The following is a 14,641-nucleotide window of genomic DNA, read 5'->3' on the forward strand; positions in this document are numbered from 1 at the left end:
ATTAAACATACTGCATTTGGATCTACTGTTTCCCTGTGTGTGTGTCGTGACAATGACATGTTGGGTTGATGATGTTAGACAGTGGCCTCCAGTCATAGATGAAGGTACAAACGATCTTACAGATTATATATGAAAATAGCTTGGCAAGCTAGCTACGCTAATGTTAGCTAACGAGGAAACTATAAAAAGATCTGTCCATTTGGCAACAATAAATAAATGAATGACATCAAATAAACGAATTCATGTTTTTCATTTGTGTCCATTATTTATCTAATTTTCACATTGCAAAAGGCAAGGGTAAGGTACAGCTAGAAAGTATACATAATAGCGACCAATTAGTGTTTTTAAACCATGTAAGGAGGTCAATATAACAGCAGGAGAACAATTATGTCACATAACGTTACATTTAGCTCAGGAAAGCAATTTAATGACCGTAGCATGTTAATTGAATAGAAAAAATAGCTAGAGAGGAGATTTTGCTAAGCACTATATTACCTATTTATTATATTTTTTTACTTATGTCATTAAATAATTGTTATTATAACAAAAACTGCATTATATTTAATTTAATTTGTTATTTGAAAATAATTCTGTCACAGTCAAGCAAATCAAACATTAACAACAGACATAACAGTAATGTTACTAACGTTACTGCCTCAATGCGCCCCTTCTGTTGTTTTAAAGGTATTCAAGAGTATTTTCTCCTTCGCCTGGCATCCGATGATCAACAAAATGCCAACTACAGGTCACTGATAGAGGGTCAAAATTATCTGAGCTCCGGATGGGTTGGTCAAATAATGCACACTCTACATGTAAATCGCGGGCTGTTTATTCCAGTGGACGCAAGTTGCAACTAAAACAATAGGAGGCAATGGCTCAACGCTACTCAGCAACAGCTCAGTTATGGCGCCCGCTTACTTCCGGTAGTTTCGCCGGATTCGTCTATACTGCCAGTATGTCACGTAAAGTTCTTTAGTGCACTCGGATAATTGCAGTGTGAAACCAAACCAAAACTTTCTGAAAGTATAAAATGTATCAAAACGTGAACTTTGGTGCGGACCTTGGTGCGGACTTTCAGGTGTGAAAACGCCCTAAAATATCTTCTGTAACTATCCCTTTAAAAGCTGTTTATACCTGTAAACTGCGGGTGCACTGGACATGCAATGTTCTTAATGAAATGGTTTTAATAGTGTAATTGATGAATACAAAACATTTTTGACAAGAATATTGTTTGGATTGTCTTTTGATTTGCAGTTATTCTGAAGTTGCATTATAATATTATTACCTGTAGATTTATATACTGTAATAACTATCTCAGTAGATATTACAAACCTAGTAGTAATGTGTGAACGAGATATATTTGTGTATCTGTGAACGTGCAGGAGTGAGACACCTAGGAACAGCTGGGAAGGGACCTTTGGTCCTAGAGGTCAGGATACATCTAAATTAGATGGTCCGAGTGTCAGCTAGCGGCGAAGAGAAGCATGTGCAACGGTGTATTCCTTATTTAGCAATATGCCCTGAAAAAGAAACCTGCTGCATAAGACCTTGAAACCAGTATAAAGGCAGCCCAGCTCTTCCTGGTGTCGTCTCTCTCACTCTACAGCGTAACTTCTGTGTGGTGACTGGCCCTTCTTGCAAGAAGAAATACCTTTTAAAAGACAATTTAATTCAGAGTGTCTCTTACGTGTCTCAGAGTGTCTCTCACATTAAAAAGGATCAGGATTTCTCTTGGTTTGAAACAACATTCCACACGACGATCGATGGACGTGACGTCATCCGATATCGTCCCCACCAGATACACGTTTTAATTTTTAAACTACATTCAGAAGCAAAAATAAAATCGTTTTCACTCAGATAACACTCCAATAGGATCTTGACTACACATTCAGGCCGATTATATAAATTTATACCAAAAGGGTAAATTTTAAATCACCATTTTCCCTCGTGAGGAACTTCCATCGGAAAACAGCTTTCCACACGACGAACGATGATCGTGACGTCATCCGATGTCGTCGCCATGAGGATAGTACATATTAAATTCAAAACAGCACTTAAAAGTAAAATATACACTCTTTTCCGCACAAATATTGTTTAACACAGTCATAAGTACATATGTAGATCATTATGTCACAGACATAACCAATAATCGATTTTATATTACAATTTTCCCTCTTGTGATCGTCTCTCCACTCGTCGCTCTACCAGTGCACGAGGAGAGAGTGACCTACTTACACAAAAGCTCATGCAACTTCAATAATACATTTATTTCCACAAAAAATATTTATACATCTGTCACTGATCACATTTACTCACAATTCGCTGATTTACATTTTTGGATTGGACTGTTTTAGGCTCATTTGCAGACTTAAAGAAAAAAGTTTTTTTTTCCAACACGGTCTACTTAAGGGGGCGCGCACAACGCGCGCGCTCAATCACACTTCACTTCGGAGAACGCGCTGACACGAAAATCGCTCTGCTGCTTTACAACCCAAAAACCATTATGTAAATCATAATATACATAGAAAAATGTTATATATATATATATTATCTTATGATAAAAAATATGTGTTATGAATATAGCTAAAGATAAATCTCTTTTTCTTTTTTATTGAAGCCTCCCTGAAGAAGCTTGTACTGAAACGTCGCGCTAGGCTTGTTTGACCATTTTATTTCATTTCATAATTTTTTTGATGAAAGGATGGATGTCTTTAGAGATCGTGGGAGACAAAAAAATACCATGTTTTAACAAGAACTGGAGTTGGCTATGTCAGAAAAGTAAATGACTCAAAAATTATTATAGAAAAATTTACCCATTTAAACTTGTTTTTATTATTTCCCAATCGTTTCCTGCACTTGCTCCACTTGCCCGAGCTTAGCGCTTGTTTATCCCGGCTGGACATGTGGCAGAGAGAGAAGAACTGTCTGTGAAATAAAACTTGCCATTGATGTACAAGTGATTGCAAAAGACCTGTGTGTGTGTGTGTGTGTGTGTGTGTTTTGAGAAATATTTTATACAGCAAGGCTATAGTTATTTTTATGTTATTTATTATTTTATTGCCATTTCCTGTTTTCATACAGAAGTTTTGTCTGCTAAATATATATAATTTTTTTTAGTTGGATATTGGATGTGAAAGAAGGAAATGGTTCTTCCATAACACACTGCACTTTAGATGTGTGTGAATTTCCCACACCAGATGTAATTTATATAGTTATATTTTATAGCGATTACTGTTCAAAAAATGTTCTACGTAAAATGTTCTATTAAAGAGAAGATGGAAAATAAATATTTGTGTGTGCTGTAAAGTAGTAAGAAAAAATGAAACCGGAATCTGCTAAAATCGGCATCGGCAGCTCAAATTCAAACTCAATGACAAATCAGAAATCTGAATCAGCCTAGAAAATTGTAATCGGTGCATCTCTAAAACTTGCCACTCGTTTCTTTGTTCAAAGCCCACATTAGCACAACACATGGCAATTTAGCCGTTTATTAATTTTCTGAGATCCCTGAGAACCCTAACCCTCTCTGGACATTATTTTGGTCCATTCAGGTGTGTGTGTTCGGGGAGCGGCCAGTTAGAGCGATGGACAGCATAACCTGAATTTGTCTTCGGACAGTTTATGGCTGTTCTTCACCGAACCCGAACGATGATCGTGACGTCATCCGATGTCGTCGCCACGAGGATAATACATATAAAATTCAAAACCGCACTTAAAGTTAAAAAATACACTCTTTTCTGTACAAATATTGCTTAACAGGATCCTAGGTCCATGTTTATGTCACTCTTGTACAGTTGTAACTAGGCCAGCATGATAAATCGTTATAAAATCGCGATCTCGATTCACGATTTAATTTTTAAATTGCTTTAATAAAAAAAAAAAATATTCAGCCTTTATTGTGAAAGGACAGCTCTAACAAAGTTCAGGGCTACACCCTCAGCCAATGACAAAGCACCTTTTAGTCTCGCGTTTCACTCGTCGAGCGGGCGCGGTATAGTTTGGAAATAAACTAAATGGATATTGATGAAAACCCAGGTCCTAGTGACGAGAATCAGCCAAGCACTTAGGGCTGGGCGGTTATATATCGAGTATATATATCTATATATATATATATATATATATATATATAATATATCGAGTTTGTACAATATATCGTTATATTTTTTTTAACGATACGGAATGAGGCAATACCGTTTATATCGATACAGTAGTTTGATACCGAAATTCGTTTATGTACTTGCTCACTTTTTATATCTTACTGTTTACTCAGCTCTTACTGTGAGTTTCTGAAGTAAAACTGACGCTTCATCTTTTGTGTTATGTACAATAAACTTTATTAAACTCATCAGTATGTTTGATCATTATTCGGACCTGGTCCGAAACAGCAGACTTGTAGGCTATTAATAGTGGATACTTTTCACAAGATGTAAAATAACTCTCTGATGTCCCCAGAGTGTGTATGTGAAGTTTTATCTCAAAATACCCAACAGATAATTTTTTACAGCATGTTCAAATTGTCACTTTTTGGGGCTCAGAAAAACACAGTTTTAGTGTGTATCCCTTTAAATGCAAATGAGCAGCTGCTGCCGGCCCAGAGGGCGGAGCCTCACAAGCTCGCAGGACGTGTGTCAGGACAATGGCTGCGTTCCAAACCGCATACTCAATGAGTAGGTACTTAATTTCAATGAGTACTTACTCAACGAGCGCGAAAAGAGTAGGTACTTCATAGCCAAATCTCGTTGAGTATGAATGCGATCCGGACATCATACGCCATGTTGACGTTATCATGTGACCTATGACGTTATCACAAGCGCAACAATTTAAAAGTTATGAGCAACAGGTGCACCGACATCTCACTGCATCAGTACAACCTAACTAGAACTGTTTTCATCAGCGTCTGAAATGGTTGGCATGTCTGCAATAGCTAGACGAATGTGTGGACAAAGGAGACGTCGGGCTGCTGCTCGGAGATCTCGCCTTTGGAGAAGACTGATGATTTTATACTCAAACAACGAAGTATTACTACTTAAAAAATTAAGATTACCCCAGAATGAATTGCATTACTAGCCCACCACAACACTTATGCACAATAATGACAAATGCTGACCAACTTAATTATTTAACATTTTCTTAATTAAAATGATATATTTTGGTAAAACAAGCAAACTGTTGTATTGTCATATGACATAGATGTATGAATACACACTAGACAAATGCAGCTGATGTGAATACATACAATTTCCTTCAAGCAATGATTAATGCAAGAATTCATGAAATGAATATTTTATTGAAACATGAATAAATATTTAATATGAAACATGAATAAAAATAAATGAATGAATAAAAGATATCATATCACTATAAATAAATACATATACAAGTCAATACCATATGAAACATTGCTTAATTCAAGCTTTTTGTTCTAACAAACTATGATGTATTTACAGGCAGTGAACCCCACATCATACTGCCATCTCAATAGAGCGGTTCCCATTCTGCGGCTTTATCTTGATGAAGCAGCTGACCACCGTGCCCACCTTCGCCTGTCTCTGCTGTCCATCAGGTCCCTGATTGCTGCAGTCAGACTGGAATCGGACCATGGATGGGAACGGGAGATTGAGGTCCTTGTGTTCCTGCACTGGCTGGCCCATGCAGCATCCTACAGGGTGGTGTCGCAGGCCTTCGACATCCCAAAGACCTCTGTGTATAACATTGTGCACAGAGTGAGCAAGGCCATCATGGGAATTTTGAGGAGGGTGATCTGCTTTCCGACCGGAGATGACCTGGAGGCAGTGGGAGCAGGATTTGCACAGCTGTCTGGCTCACCAGCTTTCAGCAGAGCAGTTGGTGCAATAGACGGCTGTCATATCCGTATCAAACCTCCAGCAAATAACTCCCACTGCTACTTCAACAGAAAGCTGTTTCACTCCATCCAACTCCAGGTCATCACTGATCACCGGGGGAAATTCCTTGATGTGTTTGTGGGGTATCCTGGGTCTGTGCACGATGCCAGGGTGCTGAGGAACAGTCCAGTGTATGCTGGCGGCCTTTATCCACCTGCAGGCAAGTGCATCCTCGGGGATGGAGGCTATCCTTGCCTGAGTGCACCCATCTGCCTCATCACCCCGTACAGAGAGCCGGTGCAGAACCCTGTGCAGGCGCGTTTCAACAGCAAGCACTCCCGTGCCGCAACATCGTGGAGAGAGCTTTTGGGATGCTGAAGACACGCTGGCGCTGCATTTTCTTCAAGGCCTTGAGGTGAGCCCTGCCTTCGTGCCTGAGATTGTTGCGTGCTGTGCTGTGTTTCACAATCTCGCTCTAGCCAATGGGGACATCGTTGAGCCAGAGGATGAGGAAGACCATGATGACGGCCCCCCTGATCCCCACAACCTTGAAGCAAGAGTGGGAGAACAAGTGCGGGACAATCTGGCTGCTGCTGCGTCTGCTCCAAACATCCCTGTGCCGGCTCTCCATGAGCATGACTACCTTTAAAACATTAAGAAAGATAAAAATGTTTTCATGTTGTCAGCATTCAGTTTCTTGACAAATGCCATTTTATAGGTTTACAATTACATGCAAATATTTGTTAGAGCTTTAAAACCTTTTGTAGTGTAGAGGGATAAACCAATGAACTGGTTAGAAGAAGATTGCTGGTCAATCAGCAAGGCTCTTTACTCCAGGTTTGTCCAGGGTCATTGTCCCTGTAAATAAATGGAGTTAATCACTTTCGATAAAAAATATGTCAAATGCATAAATGTGATTGATATTTGTAAAGCATTTTTTGAACCAGTCATGGGCATAAACGGTCAAAGCTGCTTAGTTTGTCAAGGAATTACTATAATGCAAAATGCATACATAAATTTACTACAATTTATATTTGGTGGGTTAAAGGGTTAGTTCACCTCAACATATAAATACAGCAATTGTTTACGGTTTACTATTTACTTATTTAATGTTTTTTATTGTTTAAATACAAAAGGGAATTTTTGTCAAGTTTGTTCTGCTGGTTTCATACAATATCAGTCAATGGAGCCCAACTTTCAGAAGCTTCCTGGCATTATTTAATGACGCTTCTGAAAGTCCATTGACTGATATTGTATTAAACCAAACAGTACAAACCTGACCAAAATCACCTTTTGTGTTCAGGTAAACAAAAAACAGAGGGATCAAACAACATCAAGGCGAGTAAATAATGACTATTGAATTATTACTATTATGATTTATTTGCTTGGGTTAAGTAACCCTTTAGTCACTATTTTACTGTGTGTAATTTGTGTAAACAGTCTCAAGTTCAGCTTTGGTCATGGAGGGCTATTATCCAGCAGAGTTTTTCCAACCCTAATTATACACCCCTGAATCAATTTAAACCAATTAATAACTGACTACTTGAAATTTACTGACAGGTGTGCTGGAACTTAACCCTCCATGACCTGCCTTTAAGATCCTTGCATGAACTCTGTAAACCTTTAAAAGTCATATAATACACTCCAGTAAAACCAGTGTTTTAAAGTGTTTTTTCTTCTTACATTACACCATACATTCACTAATTATTAATCAACGTTTCATAAATATTTAATTTATGAATTTGATTACAATCTTAAAGTATCACTAAATTTCTAGAAGTCTATAACGTACTGTGAATGCCTAGAAATAGTTTGTTTTATATACATATTATTGTACAAAATTCTTAGGCCACCATTTGTAGTTGTTGCACAGTACTGTGTGTATATATATATCAGTACCGTATCTATATATAGATTCCCATTTTTATTCACAAATTTAATTCACATCAACCCAAATGTGCAAAAGATCAGAAGATGTTTTTTGTCAAATAATTTATTTTTTGGCGAGCACCTGAAGAACAGAAAGGAACCTTTCATCCCTTTCGTTGGTTTCTCTTTCTCTCCTTTCCTCTCTCTCGACTGCCTCCCGGTGCCATCTCTCTTCTCTTTCTCTTACTTCTCTTTCTTGTCTTTCCTCTCTCTCTCGTCTCTCCCGTTCTCTTCTGTCCTCCTTCTCCTCCATTTCTCTCCACAGCCTCTCCTCCCTCTCAGCTGCCTTCCGCTCTCTCTCCTCTTCTCGCTCCTCCATGTCCCGGATCAGCTCCTCCACATCTATAGCCCTTTTCCTAGCTCTTGCTGGCTCTGGCCTCACTGAGGATGAAGAGACCACAGCAGCATCCGGCCCACATGAGGCAACGAGGGCAGGAGGAGAGATGGAGGGTCTGCCCCCAATTGCCTCATCCATGGCAGTGTACCACTTCCAGGACGCTGCTGTGGGCTCTCCATCCTCAGTGCTCACCCCCGTCTGCGGACATTTCAGATCCTGCAAAAATGCACAAGCATGATACAAAAGCAGTCATTTTAACAGCACAATATTTAATCATTTAATTTATGTATTAGAAGTAACAAAATGATCTTACTTTGTATTTTTGATTCAGGTTTTCCCCTTTTTTTTTAACAAACGCCGCCGTCACCCTGCCTTGCAGGCTCTGCTCCTCCACAAAAGATCTGCAGCAAGAGAGAAATCAAGAATGAAAAAGTTATATCTCTGTTTGAAAATACAATAATTGAAATGTACTGCAAATAAAGTATTCAATTGATTTTTAAACATTTCTGTATACTCACTCAAAGCCTTTGATGGCAGCATTCCGCTTTCCGGTGAAGAGCGCTTCATGAGCCACTCTCCACCGGATAAGCAGCCGCGTGTGCTCATCCGTCCCTGTAACATCCAGACAAGACTCACGTTACCTCTGTGATTTATGAGCTCAATACTACATTTACATGTTGAGGTTGTTGCTAATAAATAGCTTTTTGTCCATCATAAATGTTCAACAATTTTTCAACAGTACTAATGGATAAATGAAATAGATTACTTATGTTTAGTTACTTTATGCAAAATGCATTAAACTAATAAAAACAGTGTTAACAACAGTGAATTCTCCTAAACAATAGTACACACACGTCACTCAGATGTCTATTTCATATCAGTTACACGTAGTAATCTTGCCAGATTTTGAATAAATATTTAGTAATGGTATTTCAGATGTATACGGTTTAAAATGAATGCAAATACAGTTTAAAGACGTATGTGTCCTTATGGAGCTCCTCTATCCAATAAACATGTAATAAACATTTCTCAACATGTGATTGGCCGTTTGCTACTGATGTCACACTTAAACTCCTAAACTCAGGATCAAAGCCTGAGTTGACAGAGAAAGTTGATGATCAGCATCATGGTACCAACAAAGCCTGTTTGGATTGTTTTGGTTTTGTCAACTCTAAACTAATCCTGTAACCCTGAGTTTGTTCAACTAACATCATGGTACAGGCCCCAGTTCATTTAATCCCTAAGAGAAATGATGTTTTTTTAAAAGATATTTGCCCATGTCTGAGACAACACAACCCATAAGATTGGTCTTAGGGTTAGGGTTATTTTCTTATGTTGTTAGTGTATTGTACTGCAACAGGAAATGACAAAGCAATTGACAATTGGATCATACTTTGTTAGCTAAAACATTTTTGTGGTTGTTTTTTGCAGTTGCAGGCAGGATGGATACACACACAAACACTAACTAGGACTATTAAATTAAAGAGCTTATTTTGAGCTAAATGGAAATGTATGTATGCTCATCAGGCCTGTTCTCCTTGGCTACCTGTCATCATGTGTCGTCTTCACTGTTATTATCATCATCATCTGTATCACCTAGCTGTTTTCAGTTATTAATGTTCATTACAAATGAAAAAAAGACACTCACCTTCTCCCTAAACACATACAATCACGTGTGTTTGGTGCTGAAAGCAGTTTTCGCCGATTTTCTTCTGAGATCGTGACGTCACCGCGCGCCCATTGATCTCCGCGAAAAACAATACTCAAAATCATTATTCTTCATGTTCATCAAGACGGTTCGAGTGAGCTCAGTGCTCGCCAAATCCGCTGAGTTTTCGCCGAGATATTTGCGTTTTCGCACTCGGGAAACAGTAGCGCATCATGGCCGCGGCCATGTTTGTTGTTGTTGCAAAGCACTCTGGGAAATGCCGCTTAGCTTCTACCGCTCTATCGTTCATGTAGACAAAAAAAACTTCACTTCCCATAATGCATTGCAACAAAAACAAACATGTCGGCGCCCGTGAAGCGCTAACACCATCATTCATTCACTACTACTGCCTCCTGGTTCAACTCTCTTCAGCCCCTGGATCACTGGCTTAACGTCACGTTAAATGCAATGTTGCATAAGTTAGATAGGATGTCCTGTGTCGTTTCTGTTCAGCCATGTATATTTTTAGTTCAATGATATATTGTCAATAAGAGAATGTATTGTTTGTGTTTAATAGTATTCTTGTAGTCTCTCATCCTCCTAGCATATAGTTTCTAACCGCGGTTGAAAAGCAAGATTTTCCCCCGGTATGCAGGTAAACCACTTTAAATACCCCCCCCCACCCCGACAGACTTTCGCGCACGCACCAGAAGTCGTTTTTGCTAGACAGACTTTGTTAAATATTGTCACCTACATCCGAAAAAAAACGAGCACAATTTTAAATAGTCAAATTTTCATCAAGCAGTAATCTGGCATGAACCAATCACTGAATAGATTTCCTTATTTAAGAATATTCTCAGATACATTTGCATTGAATTCATTTTCACATTGGAAATGAAAGATGAACACCTTTTGCAACATGTCTTAGTTACAAATATTATACTCCATATTTATGCTTACATAATATAGTGTTATTTAATCTATGTCGATTATATGAAAAGTGAACAGCATGAGTAAGATAGGATCATAAGATGGGTCAGACACGATTTAGACCACTTTATTAAGTTTTGTTTTGTAGAAAGCCTTTCTTTAAATTAAATTTCGTTTTGTATATATTGTACCTTAATTTTAATCACTGTTTCATTAACTAATTACCTGGAATTAATAAATAAGAAGCAATATAATCAGGAGGACGTGGAAGCGCCGGTTGGGTCTCTTGCGCGTGAACTGGGGGCTAGGCCTAAATGTCTACTTTTAAAACAAAATTCAAAACGAAATGATACAATTTTAGGCTACAGTAGCCTAGTCAGGTAAGGTCAGGTTTGCCGATGTGCGTTATAGGCTAAACTTATTTATATTTATCCCTGTGCAGAGTTCACTGCTGATATTCTGGGGACACAACATAGCCAATATACTAGGGACTTTAGCCTTTAAATATCTTTGCTGCATTGGATCTTTCTAGAACAGCCAAGAGCTTTCTAGCCTCGCGGCAGCAGCGCCTCGCATTGCTCATAGACCTTCATACAGTCAGCGCCTCGGATGCGGTTTCGAAATGTGATCAAAAAACGTTGGTGCGGGTAGATGGCGGAAAGATGATGAGTTTTGTGATGCGGTTGCGGATGAAATAATAATAGCCCATCCGCGCATCTCTAATACGAATGGAATGTTATTATGTGTCGTGGAACATTGCGCTCCTCAACTCGCGAAAGGTCGGATTTGCTCCATCTTTTGATGATAAGTTTTGTTTAGAAAACCTTGAATCCATGTAAGACACAATATCATTAGACATAATCCATGTCATTAGAATCAATTAATCCATGTCATTAGACACAACATGCACACATGTGCAGGCCTTTTTTATTTATTTATTTTTATTTATTTTTTTGGTGATGACGGTGACAAGCTCAGACCCGCGGTTGGAGTCACGTGACTGCGGTAATGCGGTAACCATCCCAGCCCTAATGTTTAATCCCGTTCCCATATATGGGGCACTAAATTATTGTCATTCTAATCAAAAGATCTATTGTTTTTGGGCGAGAAAATAAAAGTTCTCCATGTGTAATCCTGCAGTTTATTTTTTATTCCTGTTTAAAGTCGGCTATAGTTCTTTCCTTGTGTAATCATATTTTGATCATCAGTTAGAGTTAGGGTTCGCTAACCCCCCCCCCCCGCAGCGGTCCTGACGTGCAAATCGGTCGTCCGACCTGGGTATAGGGGCGAAAGACTAATCAAACCATCTAGTAGCTGGTTCCCTCCGAAGTTTCCCTCAGGATAGCTGGCGCTCGCCACGCAGTTTTATCCGGTAAAGCGAATGACTAGAGGCCTTGGAGCCGAAACGATCTCAACCTATTCTCAAACTTTAAATGGGTAAGAAGCCCGGCTCGCTGGCTTGGAGCCGGGCGTGGAATGCTAGACGCCCAGTGGGCCGCTTTTTGTAAGCAGAACTGGTGCTGCGGGATGAACCGAATGCCGTATTAAGGCGCCCGATGCCGACGCTCATCAGACCCCAGAAAAGGTGTTGGTTGATATAGACAGCAGGACGGTGGCCATGGAAGTCGGACTAACAACTCACCTGCCGAATCAACTAGCCCTGAAAATGGATGGCGCTGGAGCGTCGGGCCCATACCCGGCCGTCGAAGGCAGAAGGAGGCCGGCCGCCGCGCATCTCAAATACAGGGTTTTTTCGACATCCCAGTAGACAATTTATACGCAGTGCCGGTCGCGCGGCCGGCAAAGAGTCTGGTTCAGATCCCCGAACCCGGAGTGGCCTCTGCTTCTGCAATGATGAATAATTGACGCACAGCTGATTTATGTTGGGTAAATTGGGCCAGCCATTGCTGATTCCAAACTTACTTAGTGCTTCTGATGACACAAGGAGTGACAGCGGTGTGGTCACATCAGGAGGAAGTGATGTGGTTAGTAGAATAAGTATTCATATAAAATGCTTTGTCATTGAGCCAAATCTTAATCTTTATTAAGTAGTAAATATTCAAACGAGAGCTTTGAAGGCCGATGTGGAGAAGCATTTGAGAGCTTGGGTTTAAAAAACGTTTGCTTTTGCAGAAACAGCATTGCTGATTAAATCTCATTACAGAGAATCAAAGTATTTACATGACTGCTTTGAAAGGAACAAATTTGAAAGGCTTGTGGTAATAATTCACATTTCTTTTTTTTTTTTCCAATGTTTTTTACGAGCAGTTTGTGGCAGTCTACCTGTCTGCAGGTGTGATTTCTATGTTTGTCAGTTATATTAGTAAAACAGCGATGGGTCGGTTTGGCCCAACGAGCCGAGCCTGTCATTTGTTCGGGAGGTGGAGAAGGTGTGAGAGTGCCTCACTGATTTGTCATTTCCTGTTGGAGAACCGCGACACGCTGTTTTTTGATTTTTTTTTGTTTATTTTAAAAAAAATATTATTTTTGACTTTATTCATTTGTTATTTCTACTTAAGCTTTGTTATTGTATATAGTTCTCTTTACTTTTTGTTGTAATGTAACCTTTTAATAATTGTTAATAAAATACAATTTCCCTTAAACAATTGTTTGATATCACCAATCGACATGATATGCTCCTTAAACTTACGAAGTGCTTCTGTGTGTGTGTGTGTGTGTGTGTGAGAGAGTTGGGGGAGGCTTTGCTAACGATACCGCAGCGCCGCGGGACTTTGATTGGCCCCGGATAGCCGGGACAAATATCAAGAACAATTGTAAAATTATTTTATTGGCCTTTTGTGTGCATTTCATGTACAAGTGGAAAGGTACGAGCACTTTACTAGTGTACTAATGATTTGGCAGTATCATGTTCCTAGCGTGAATGAGAGGTCGTCGAATTGGCCTTGATCCTTTGTGAAGCCGCTGGAGTGGTGAACGTTTGGGAGCACTTTTCCAGTTTTCAACTTTGAATCTCCTGTTAAAATGAATGTCTTTCAGTCAATTTTATGCAACAGCCATGTTTTGCACGTCTATTTAAAGCTTATAACGTGTAGTTTAATGCGTGCCTAATCAATTTCCTGGATCTCGTTCAGGGAGTTAAAATTACAGGGCAAAGGTCAGAAAGGCACAGTTGAGGTCACAAAAGGCCTATGTCCTCATGCTGTGTTGGTGCAAAAAAGATCATTTTTAATTTAATTTTTTTTTAAATTTTAAATTAAAATCTGTATTTTACAACATTACAAAGAGCAATGTGTAACGTTTTACCAGATTTAGTGCTACACTTATTGTCTCTTATTTGTTCCCCACTAAATAATGTATTTTTTCACGAAATGTTCAGATTCTATACAATTATTGTGCATTTTCTAGACTAAATTTTACTGCTGAGTTATCCACTAATCTAGTTTATAATAGAATTTTCGTCATAGGTTATGATCATATTTTTTTTGGATTTGTTGTTTTTGTATTTGTCTTTTCCAGGTGTTTGTAGAAGGTGACAAGGGCAGCGGTAAACCAGGTAAGCGCACTGCAAGTATAATGTAAATAACCAGGTCTGTGATGTCCTTATACTGTACAGTTACAGTAGTTTTATGCTGCATCTTGGACAGGGCCAAACTGACGAAACACAAGGACGTGAAGGTAGCAGTTCCTGCTGACGCCTCCATGCAGAGGGAAGGAGGGACGTGTGTGGCTGGTATGCTGTCAAAAGTCGACAGACAGAGTCGTAGGTGAGGAAAGCAGACAGCCCAAGCTCCACAGAGAGGAAAGGAGTGATGTAGCCTCTTCTGAAGACCAGAGCAGCCGGTTACAATGTGAGGAAATCCAGTCCCGCCCCACTCATGGGTTCTCTCTGACTCAAAGCCACGGTCCCATGCAGAATAAACCCGCCCAACCATTTCCACTTCACCCCTTCACCAGGCTCCTGGATGCAGGCTCCCACAGAGACCAAGGAAGACA

At 39.5% G+C, this 14,641-nt stretch overlaps 1 protein-coding gene across 1 annotated transcript; it reads right to left on the reverse strand.

The window, feature by feature from the left end:
• Positions 1 to 5,354: 5,354 nt before the first annotated feature.
• LOC143726120 (uncharacterized) lies at positions 5,355 to 8,745 on the reverse strand. The gene is made up of 4 exons (XM_077219170.1): positions 8,628 to 8,745; positions 8,423 to 8,510; positions 7,960 to 8,325; positions 5,355 to 5,659 (listed from the first exon to the last, which is right to left on the reverse strand). The coding sequence occupies exons 3-4, from the start codon at positions 8,245 to 8,247 to the stop codon at positions 5,504 to 5,506; spliced, it is 444 nt and encodes a 147-aa protein (XP_077075285.1). The 5' UTR covers positions 8,248 to 8,325; positions 8,423 to 8,510; positions 8,628 to 8,745; the 3' UTR covers positions 5,355 to 5,503.
• Positions 8,746 to 14,641: the final 5,896 nt, after the last annotated feature.

This window comes from Siphateles boraxobius, unplaced genomic scaffold, assembly GCF_051911475.1.
Source record: "Siphateles boraxobius isolate OS27281-9 unplaced genomic scaffold, OSU_SipBor_1 77, whole genome shotgun sequence".
Taxonomy (NCBI): Eukaryota; Metazoa; Chordata; class Actinopteri; order Cypriniformes; family Leuciscidae; genus Siphateles; species Siphateles boraxobius.